The sequence below is a fragment of the Dermacentor variabilis genome, chromosome 6, assembly GCF_050947875.1.
Source record: "Dermacentor variabilis isolate Ectoservices chromosome 6, ASM5094787v1, whole genome shotgun sequence".
NCBI lineage: Eukaryota > Metazoa > Arthropoda > Arachnida > Ixodida > Ixodidae > Dermacentor > Dermacentor variabilis.
Window position 1 is genome coordinate 22,539,707 of NC_134573.1, and position 11,928 is coordinate 22,551,634.

At 46.5% G+C, this 11,928-nt stretch overlaps 1 protein-coding gene across 2 annotated transcripts in view; it reads left to right on the forward strand.

The window, feature by feature from the left end:
* LOC142584685 (medium-chain acyl-CoA ligase ACSF2, mitochondrial-like) overlaps positions 1–10,968 on the forward strand; it is a 390,428-nt gene extending 379,460 nt beyond the window's left edge. For both annotated transcript variants that reach the window (XM_075694872.1, XM_075694874.1), the window contains 2 exons: positions 1,090–1,232; positions 7,445–10,968. In XM_075694872.1, the coding sequence (XP_075550987.1) occupies positions 1,090–1,232; positions 7,445–7,570 (269 nt within the window). In that variant the 3' untranslated portion in view covers positions 7,571–10,968. The remainder of the gene's footprint in view (positions 1–1,089; positions 1,233–7,444) is intronic.
* The last annotated feature ends 960 nt before the right edge of the window (positions 10,969–11,928 follow it).

Consider the following 11,928-nt stretch of genomic DNA (forward strand, 5'->3'; position numbering starts at 1 on the left):
CCTCCATCTTTGCAGCTTTAAGGTATCCTTGTTATCACAGAAAAAGTTATCTGTATCGGGGCTAGGGCAATGCTCCAGTGCTCTTTGAGATGTTTTTGCGATGCTCGACAACATACTTCAAGGTACTCTTCTAGACAAACATATGCTCCAAGTTTTCAGATATCTTGACGATTTCCTGATTATTTAAATCGCTCACCGAATGGCTCCCTGCCTGTGGTTGTAGTACTAGTCCTAACTGCCTTGAATGCTCGCTCGAGAGCTCTTTGCTTTACACCTGAACTGCCCAGTAATCACTCGATTAGATATTTAGAAATTCAATAAACATTTCTTAAACGATAGCCATGTGTGCTGGTGGTTGTCACCTAGAAGAAAGAAGATGTTGTTACCGTAGCCAACTGCTCACACAAAACCCGTTAGGATAGCGGTTGCTATGAATTGCTTTCGTAATGCGCTGCAAAAGAGTTGCCACCACAGCTTAAAGTCAAGCTTTGACAATATATTTGAGCGTTTGGCAGGCGCTGGTTTTCCAAAAGCGCTTTTGAAAGCAGTGGCACGAACATTGCTACAAATGGTTAATGGGTGAAATAAGAATAAGGCAGATGCAACAGTAGTTGAGCGGAACAGATTTCACGTCTCTTCTTTGGTCTTCGTCTTCGGCTGATTTATTTCTGAAGAATATGTTTCAGCTGACTCATATCGCAGCTCTCCTGCAATACCTCTTGCTTTCATCAGTGCAAATTCATAGACAATATTTGTACAAACTAATGCAAGCGCCGTTGCATGAATTTAGGAAAGCTTCTGCTTTGTTAAAAGGTGATTTTAAATGCACGGGTTTCAAAGGTAATTTCAGAAGAGTCGCTATTACTTCATTCTGTCAGTCATTCTTTTATAGCCCCTTCCATTGTAGCGAGGTTCGATTGTGTTGACTGCCATAATAAAACAGGGCCTCTTCTGACGAATGCCCCTGGCGGCCCACCTGACTTCTCAAAAGGGGCCTGCTTTGAGGAAATCGTTTCCATTAGTCAGAGATACTGTACAAAGTTATCCGATCTTTATAAGTTAAACAGTTCTCCGTTTCACCCGTCGCAGAGCACGAGTCCGTGGAAGAGGCCAGCGTGGTGGGCGTGCCCGACGAGCGGCTGGGCGAGGAGCTGTGCGCCTGGGTACGGCTGGTGCCCGGCGTGGCCGGCAGCGCCACTGAGCAGCAGTTGCGTGACCACTGCAAGCGCAGGGTGAGCCCGTGTTCTGCACGTTAGACAAATCGGCACCTCGGTCATGACTTAGAGTGGTCGCAGCGCAACCGCCTGCGCTGCACATGCCCTATTAGTATTCAGCAAAAAAAAGGGCATCAAAACAGGCGCCCACAGATTTACCTAGTGTGCACGAGCGGCGACATTTCTGTGCTTCGGCGCCGTATGGCGGGGCCAAGTTGCAAACCGGGCGAGAGTAAGCGCATGCCCACAATACGCGCTGAGCGGGCCCCATCGTTTGTTAGGCTATTCGTTCTTCAGGACGTCACCCCATATTAACGTACTTCAGACGAACAGGCTGCGTGAGTAGGCAAGTTGTTTTGCTCGTATTTTATGTTCCGAAGATCAGCAAGTCTGGGAAATAAAATTTCAAGATATATCACACGCGCGCAGTCATGAGATAAGCCGAAAAATATTGATCGTTAATTTGGTGCTTGCTGACGTAAATGCTTTTTTTGACCTCTAGAAGGGGCCGTTATCAGCACCATGTGTCCTTTAGAGCTTGAGCTTGGCCGTGAAGCTTTAAGGCCGCTGTGAAACTTCGGCTGAGTGAATCCGCTCTAATGCCGCGCTCAGGACAGTTTGCAACAGTTATCAAAATGTCACACCGTATACGTCAAGCTCCAAATTATAGGAATGTTATTTCCGGGGGTCATCGGAGAAGGAAATCGCTCAAGCAACTAGAGTAGCTGAAGCTTCAGTTGGCAGAATCGTACGTGCCTACCGGGACGAAGACCGAATCAATGATGCTGCTCGCTGCGTCACTAGAAACACAATAGAAGCCGAAGAACTGCAGATTGTTGACTGTGTTAGTGACAACTCGTTCATAAGTGCGGGTAAAATAAGAGCTGCCCTAGAGCTTAATATGTCACGTGAACTAATTTTTTCAATGGGTAAGGGAGGCAGGTATCAGAAACGGGACGGCTGCACAGAAGCCCCTCCTCTCCGGCAGTGCCAGAGCAGAGAGGCTCGCCTTTGCTCAAGAGCATCTTCAATGGACAATCGATGATTTGCAAAAGGTCGTGATCACAGAAGAAAGTAGCTTCTGTACTCAGTGAGACCAGAAACAATCAGTATACCAGCGAGTCGGTAGAAGGTAAATCATTTTACTTTCGTCTTTTAATCCCGTGGCTTGCTTTCTTATATAGGATACTATTAGGTTGGTTACCGACTGTCATTAATTCAGAGTATATGATATTTTTAAGGTATGATCCCCGTTACGTCCAGAACGTAAAAGCAACTGGCAGGAAATGTGTGAACGTGCTGGGGGTATCACGAAAGATGGCCTCAGTCCTCTCCACCACATTGTTGGACGGCTGCGCTCCGTAGACTGCATAGAAATCACTTATCACCAGCTCCTTGCTCACGTGCTGTATAAACTGCCCAGCGATGGACGATTTCTGCTGCAGCATGATATTTCCTCAATCCACACGGCACGCGCAGCGGCAGGGCATGTTGAAAACCTAGGCGGTGATGACGCTAGATTGGCCGCCAAAGCGCGCGGACTTAAATGTCATAGAAAAGGTCTGGGACATTTTTAAGGCTTTTGTCTAACATAGGCTTCCATACTGCCAATACCGATGCGTTGTGGGAGGTCATCAAGAGTCAGTGGGGAGAGCTGAAGGCTTACAGTGACCTGGTACCCGCCCTCTACTAAACCCTTCCACGTAGCATTGTCTGCCATGGTGGAGCTTTGCGGTTGCTTCACCCGCTACTGAATGGATTGCCCGCACTAAATTGGTGCACACCTTCATTTTTATTTTTAGTGTTTCATCAAGCACGCAACGCATCATGAAGTGCTTTACATGCAAATTTTGTTTTGTTTTATTCAGATGCAGCCATAGTGCTGTAATATCTATGACAGCAACGAAGCTTATTCCTTATGATCCTGATAATCGATGCCTGTGCCAGAAGTTCTTTAGCAGCTTCCTTTAGCGATGACATTTCAATATGTCTGAAACTAGATAGCACGTGTGGTGCACAAAACGGCCCTTTCTAGAGATTAAAGAAAAAAGTTTTTGCGTCAGGAAGTAAGAAATGAACGATCCGTATTCTTCGGTTTATCTCATCCCTGGGGGCGTGTGACGTATCTTTCAATTTTATTTCCTGGATTGCGTGCTGATCTTCAGAACATAAAATACCAGAAAAACCATTTGCCAACTTACGATGCCTGTTCGTCTGAAGTGCGCAAATATGGGGTGACGTCCTTAAGAAGGAATAGCCTAGCAGACGATGGGCCCAGCCGAGCGCGCATCGTGGGCATGCTCTCGCCCTGTTTGCAACTTGGCTCTGTTGTATGGCGTTGACGCACAGAGAAGTCGCTGCTTGCGCACGTTAGTTAAAGATTTGGGCGGCTGTAATCTCAGCATCCTCAGCATCTCTTCAGCATCCGCAGTAGCATCAGGATTCTGGATTCTAGTGAGCGTCAAAGTTGCATTATCAATTATAAAACAGCTATCAGATTGTGAAGGTCACCTTGAATTGTGTTATTTGAACATTTCAGGCTACCCGCAGACAGTCATAAATTTATTCAGTTTTTTTTTCATTGCGAAAATATCAACCTGGTTTGAACATCTGTAATTTAGCAAACAGAGCACTTTTGAACTTCGTTACAGCCCTATTATGTCTAGAGCGCCGTGTTATTACAGTACCTACAAGAAAGACCCACATATGGTTTGTACCTCAATTTCGTACAACCTATAAGTATCAGCAATCAAGAAAAACAAAGGAGCATGGGCAGGACATGTAATGAGGAGGGAAGATAAGCGATGGACATAAAGGGTTACGGACTGCATTCCAAGCGAAGGGGCGGCACAGAGTTAGGTGCGCGGATGAGAGTAAGAAGTTTGCTGGGACGACATGGCCACATTTAGTACATGACCGGGGTAGGCCTTTGCCCTGCAGTGGGGGTAACCAGACTGATGATGATGATGATGACAATAGGAATCAAACTTTTGCACACAACGGCCCAACACTAAGCGTATATGAAAACACAGCCAGTTGGAGTAAAAAAACGGTTAAGTTTATTCTTTTCTTCTATTGTTTGCTAGCAATAGATTCAGTATTGACACGTGTACTTATCTTTATCGGGCAACCACGTTCTGGCGGCGTCTTCTAAGGCGAAGTAGACATGCTGCAGCTTGTCGTCGGAGTCCCAGTTGTTCAATGTCGCGATTCGTTCGTAGGTCTCCAGCCATGATTCCGGGTCTTCAGTCGCTCCTCCATGGAAGGTTGGTGGGTCCCGATGTTGTTGTAGGATCACGGGGGACGCTGGGGCAGCCATTGGGGTTGTCTTGACCACGATGTTCTTTGTCGTCTCAGGTAGAAGTCCGTGTTCTGGGGGCAGTCCTTGCAGTCTGCGGCTAGCACGCTGGTCTTGGGCGATGTTGGTTCTGTCCTCGGGATTCGGGCTTGGATCGCGGCTTTGCGGGCGCGTTCGGTAGATGAACGCACAAGGACGATGAAGCTCAAGTACCACAAGCACCATGAACGCACAAGCAAAGTGGTCAGCGACCATCACGCGTTGTGTTTGCTAGCTAACTTAAAGGACCCTTCAGGACGGCTGGCACGGTGGAGCCTCAGACTACAAGAATACGACATAACTGTAACTTACAAGTCCGGACGAAAACACTCAGATGCCGATTGCCTATCACGCGCCCCCATTGACCCGCCGCCGCAAGATGATGAGAATGACGACGCCTTCCTTGGCGTGATAAGCGCGGAAGACTTCGCCGAACAACAACGAGGGGACCCGGAACTAAAAGCCCTAGTCGAGTATTTGGAAAGGCACACCGAAGTTGTCCCTAGGGCATTTAACCGTGGATTATCTTCGTTCAGGCTTCAACACAACCTACTCGTGAAGAAGAACTTCTCACTAGTCCGCGCCAACTACATTGTTGTTGTTCCGTCGGCGCTGCGTCCAGAAGTACTGCACGCCCTACATGACGATCCGACCGCTGGGCACCTCGGTTTCTCCCTGACGCTATCGAGTATACAAGAAAAGTATTACTGGCCGCAGCTAACCGCCGATGTCGCCCGTTACGTCAAGACATGCCGAGACTGTCAGCGACGCAAGACACCACCGACAAGGCCAGCGGGATTACTAGAGCCGATCAAGCCTCCTTACCGACCTTTTCAGGAGATCGGGATGGAGTTGTTGGGACCGTTTCCGACGTGAATGTCTGGTAATAAGTGGATCATCTGGAGACGGACTATCTCACCCGCTTCGCTGAAACTAAAGCTCTACCGAAAGGCAGCGCAGCCGAAGTGGCGAAATTTTTCGTCGAGAACATCCTGCTGCGACATGGTGCTCCAGAAGTCCTCATCACCGACAGAGGAACGGCTTTTACAGCAGAGCTCACGCAAGCCATTCTGCAATACAGCCAGACAAGTAACAGGAGGACAACTGCCTACTATCCGCAGACGAATGATTTCACGGAGCGCCTGAACAAGACCCTCGCCGACATGCTAGCAATGTACGTCGACGTCGAGCACAAGACGTGGGATGCGGTCCTGACGTATGTAACATTCGCTTACAACACGGCGGTGCAAGAAACAACCCCGATCACGCCATGTAATTTGGTTTACGGCAGGAACCCGACGACGACGCTCGACGCCATGCTGCCGCACGTCACTGACGAGGAAAATCTTGGCGTCGCTACCTATCTCCAGCGCAGCGAAGAAGCCCGACAGCTCACCCGCCTGCGAATCAAGAACCAGCAGGGGACCGACAGCCGACACTAAAACCTCCGACGACGCTTCGTCGAGTACCAGCCCGGTGACCGTGTTTGGGTTTGGACCCCTATACGCCGACGAGGACTGAGCGAGAAGCTTTTGCGTCGCTATTTCGGACCGTGCAAGATCATCCGACGTATTGGCGCACTGGACTATGAGGTCGTGCCAGACGGTATTTCGCTATCACAGCGGCGCCGCTCACGACCTGGAATAGTCCACGTTGTGCGTCTCAAGCCGTACTACCAGCGTTAATGAACTTTGGAGCTTCGCGTAACTGACCTTTGGACTTTGTTTCTTTTCGTTGTTTTGTTACTTATGTTTAATAAGTGTCCTTTTGTGTTTCGCTCTTATATTTGTAGCATCGGGACAATGCTCTTTAAGAGGGGGGTATTGACACGTGTACTTATCTTTATCGGGCAACCACGTTTCGCCGCCGCACAAATGTAATCGCACAGCGTGGGACGCGCCTGCATGTATCCGAAGTTTCTGGAAAGTTATCGATGCTTCTATCCGCTGTCTGTTGTCGCCGAACCTTTTGTTATCTGATTTCATCACCTGACGTGAATGGTGCAGAACTTTGTGGGAGGCACACTGGTCCGAACGATTAGTCTGGAACATTCGACGAGACTGCTCTATAAAAGCCGACGCGCTTGACCCGTTGATCAGATTTTCCGACGGTCGCCGACCGTGTTCGCCGCTGTCATTGTGCTATAAGTGTAGCCTGTTCTTGTGGGCACAGGTTCGCCCAATAAAAGCTAATTTTGTATACCACCGTATTGCTGCTTTCTTCACCCTCACTATCACGTGACAGTATCTATAAATAATATCTACTTTATTGCTTGCAAATAAGCCATTAAAATCACTAAATATTTTGCAGGATTTTCAGTGTATTTGTGCGAATATTAAATATGTTGTGCTATGTGTTGCAATTTGCGTATGAATTTCCATGTGCATAGTATTTCAACTGTACTCGTGTGATTTATGAATATGTTGTATGATGCATTGTAATCTGCATATTTTCAGTTTTGCCTTTGCCACAGCCGATCTTAGTCTCTACCTGCGCACCTTGTATAGCTGCTGCCATGTAACGGTCACCTAGTAAGCTGTTCTCACGGCTTTTAGCCCAGCGGACCTTCCAGCATATTGTCTGACAAATAAGCTTGAACTTAAAATAAAGTATAGCCTTTAGCGTGGTCGTTTGCGCAAAAAGTGCTCCGAAGATGTAAAATTTACTTAGTAGAAATGTTCCCCGGCTGTACCTAAGGATATTTTTATCAGGCATACAATTTTTTTTTATCAATAAGACAAGTAGTTCGGCCTATATGTTTTGGAGGAATGTAAACAATTTCCATTTGGTAGAACAGATAGCCTTGCTCTTTGCAACTGCAGCTCTTTTCTATAGAGCTGCAGTTTTCATAAAGAGACACGGGGCTCGTAAAACGCATTTGGTGGTGACGCAGGTGAACAGCCTCAAAGTGCCGAAGTACATCGAGATTGTCGACGACTTTCCACGGACCAGCGTCGGGAAGATCTCCAAGCCAGACATACGGAGTGCGATGGCACGAAAGCTGGGAGTGCAGTCCTGAGCGCTGACCACAGTGCATTCTGCGTGACCTGGCGAGGAATAGCGTTTATTTGTACCTCAATGTCGGCCTTACTTAAGCTCTTTCAATATTATTGGACTCGTTATGGGTAACAGGGCCGCTCCTCACTGGGTGGTTGTACTGCTACTCACACTACACAACTACTCCAAAAGTTTAGTGGCAGTTTTCCAAAAGCCAGAAAAGAAAATAGTTCTTCAACAGCAAACCTGAATGAAAAAAAAATCGCGCTGTCACACTCACATAATAATGAAAATTAACATTTAAGAATTCAATACAAAATGGAGTGCTTTGCCTTTTTTAAAAAATCTGCATTTTTCAGTGCTTTTAGGCGTACTTAAGGTACATGTACCTGAATGACTCTTCTTTATGTTATTTAGACGCCACATCGTAACTACAATGAGCTGACTTCCATGATGGCCTATATTTCTATGCATATAGTTAAACATGTACGTTCCTGTAACCCACACAAGCACAGCTTGGTAAAATAATCTTTACAAAACAGAGGCTGTTCACGTGCAGTAGGGATGAAAGGGAACAATGGTGTTAGGCTTTATGTCTGTAGCTGTAAGGTCTAGTAATTTTCCTGTCTTGCGGAATTTAATGTCAGCATTGGATATCATTTATGTCATACCTAAAAGTGCTAGGATTGAAAAAAAAAGCAGGCTGCCCTCTGTTGTGAGAGTTTGCTCTTCAGTAAACCTTTTCGGAACCTCTACCTGTATTTAAAGGCTGGGAGAATCTATTGGAATAAATCCGACCAACATTGTATTCCACGCGAGAAAAACAAAATCGACTGTGCCTTTGTTCAAGAAAGCAGAATTTCTGGGAAGTGAAAAAGAATGACGAATATGGATTGTAGGTAATGCACTGGGGTATAAGCAGCTAAGGACAACCTCTCAGGAAACTGAATCTGATTTTCTGAGGATTAGGGGGAAATAGGTTACACACGCCCCATCAAGCGCAAGTCTACCGCGCTCTACTCTGTAGTTTCTGGATACATTGAATTATACCTAATTACTTAGTCTGGCACTCGAATGCTCTCGTCGACGAATCAGTTGTATGCGGTAAGAGACAAAGCCGGCAATATCATTACTACTATGGATGAGATAGTTCAAGTGACTGAGGAGTTCTATAGCGACTTATACAGTGCCAGTGGCACCCACGTCGATAATGGAAGAGCGAATAGTCTAGAGAAATTTGAAATCCCACAAGTAACGCCGGAAGAAGTAAAGAAAGCCTTGGGATCTATGCAAAGGGGGAAGGCAGCTGGGGAGGATCAGGTAACAGCAGATTTGTTGAAGGATGGTGGACAGTTGTTCTAGAAAACCTAGCCACGATGTATACGCAATGCCTCATGACGTCGAGCGTATCGGGATCTTAGAAGGACGCTAACATAATCCTAATCCATAAGAAAGTGGACGTTTAAGACTTGAAAAATTATAGACCGATCAGCTTGCTGTCCGTTGTCTACAAAGTATTCACTAAGGTAATCGCAAATAGAACCAGGAACACCTTAGATTTCTGTCAATCAAAGAACCAGGCAGGAGTTCGTAAAGTCTACTCAACAATAGACCATTTTCACACTATCAATCATGTGATAGAGAAATGTGCGAAATATATCCAATCCTTATATATAGCTTTCATTGATTACGAGAATGTGTTTGACTCAGTCGAAACTTCAGCAGTTATGGAGGCACTGCGAAATCAGGGTGTAGACGAGCCGAATGTAAAAATACTGAAAGATATCTGTAGCGTCTCCACAGTCACCGTAGTCCTACAAAAGAAAGCAACAAAATCCCAATAAAGACAGGCGTCAGACAAGTAGATACGATCTCTACCATGCTATTCACAACGTGTTTACCTGGATTGGGAAGAATTGGGGATAAAAATAATGGAGAACACCTTAGTAACTTGCATTTCACTGATGATATTGCCTTGCTTAGTAACTCAGGGAACCAATTGCAATGCATGCCCACTGACCTAGAGAGACAAAGCAGAAGTGTGGGTCTAAAAATTCATTTGCAGAAAACTAAAGTAATGTTTAACAGTCTCGGAAGAGAACAGTTTACGATAGGTAGCGGGGCAATGGAAGTGGTAAGGGAATACATCTACTTAGGGCAGGTACTGACCGCGGATCTGGATCATGAGACTTAAATAATCAGAAGAATAAGAATGGGCTGGGGTGCGTTTGGCAGGCATTCCGAGATCATGAACAGCAAGTTGCCAGTATCCCTCAAGAGGAAAGTGTATAACAGCTATGCCTTGCTAGATATGCCAGCACCTATGCCAGCTATGCCTTGCAGTTTTCTGCGCGGTACTCACGTACCGTGCAGAAAACTGGAGTCTTACGAAAACGGTTCTACTTAAAATGAGGACGACGCAACGAGCTATGGAAAGAAGAATGATGGGTGCAACGTTAAGCGATAACCAAAGAGCAGGTTGGGTGGGGGAACAAACGTGAGTTAATGACATCTTAGTCAAAATCAAGAAAAAGAAATGGGCATGGGAAGGACGTGTATTGAGGAGGGACGATAACCGATGGTGAGTAAGGGTTACGGACTGGATTTGAAGGGAAGGGAACCGTAGCAGGGGCGGCAGAAAGTTAGGTGGGCGGATGAGATTAAGAAGTTTGCAGGGACAACATGGCCACAATTAGTACATGACTGGGGTAGTTGGAGAAGTATAGGAGGCGCCTTTGCCCTGCAGTGGGCGTAACCAGGCTGATGATGACTTAGTCTGGCGCATCCCCGCTCGTGCGCAAAATTAGGCGGAATGCCTACCAACCACGGATTTTATATCAATTCCCGTCACTGCATGACGCGACGTGAGGCAGTCCTATTGAGGCGTGAACAAACGGGCTCTCTACTGACTCCCCACATTCAGAACTTTATGAAGGGTAAGGCATGGTTTCTATCCCATTTGGGTGGCTTGCCGTGATTTCCTCAATAATCGCAACCTTCAGTGGGATGGTCTGTTTAGCTACGTAGCCAAGCCTTTTCAGGTGGTCGGCCTTGCTGCTCGACTGGGGAGGCCTCATTGCTCTTACTTCTTCTGTTCCCCTTACTCCAACCTGCGCAGTGCTTCATTGTGTGGTCCACACAATGACAGAAAGTTAGGCGCTGCTTTTTTCTCTTCAGTTTCTTTCTTTAAAAGTCACTTACTACTACGCACATACTACTACTACGCACAGCCATCTCAGGCATCTACCTACAACACGCTAATACGAGACCCAGGAAGAGGGGCGGGTGGGGTTCTACCATACATCAGGTGCACACTGCTCGAACACTTTAAAACACAGGGCTTCCCTGAAGACTTGACCTTGCTTTCCTCGACATACCCGAACTGTGGTTTTGTGGCAAAAATATAGTTGTTCTCTCTCACTTTCTGGCTTCTTTATTTCATCGCATGTTGTTCTTTGCACAGGCTCTCAGCCACAATGGTCGAGGCACTTTCCAGCTAGCGAAGCACCTACACCAAGTGACCACGGAGGAAAACGTGCGACGTGTGTACAAGAAACAAGGTCGCACAATAAGACAGCAACATCGATACGTTTACTACGCTGAACTCATTTGCTCATATAGCAGTTGTTTACGTGACAACGGCGTTTTGGAAACAATGGGACGGCTGAAACCGGTACCATAAGGATGATCGCTGCACGCGGATAACGGCTGCGTGATGGATACTACTTTCGCGCTTTAAAATGCTTACAAACGTTCAAGATGAGTATATCATATAGACAAAGACCAAAGAGGCGTGCATGAAACCTTGCAGATGACTTAAAATGAAACAAAAAGGCCGTCGTGCTTGTGCCTAAAGTGCTACGGGAAAACACCGTCATGTTTGCTGCGAGGTGTGTTGCTCTCGTGTCAAAGTGTTGAGTCCTGATGCTTACGGACGTAAGCGGTAGGCTTTGAACTCTAACTGAAAATAACTACCCGCACGTGTTTGGGCTGAGCACATGTGCAGTGGTCGGACGTCATATAGAGGCAGACCATAAACGTGGGTGCCCCAGTTCTGAAACTCTCATACTGTTCCGCGCTTACTAAAAGCAATAGTGAACATTAAAGTGCGCAATTCTTTTGTGCTGTAGTGTTCCTTTCAGAGATATTTGGGCACTGCAGTTTCCCAAGACTGTGGAGGGCAATATTTGTGCTAAAATTCTTGGCGCTTTCTTCTACTAACAGTAATGCTGTTCAATGTAAAAGTACAACCTCGATTGAAGTGCCCTATATGGGGTGAGGGTGAAGAATGCGAGCAGCGCATGCTTGCGCATTTGATCTAACTGTAAGCGACCTGTCTGCGCCTCGATATCGTCATTATGTTGGCGCGCAACGAAATAT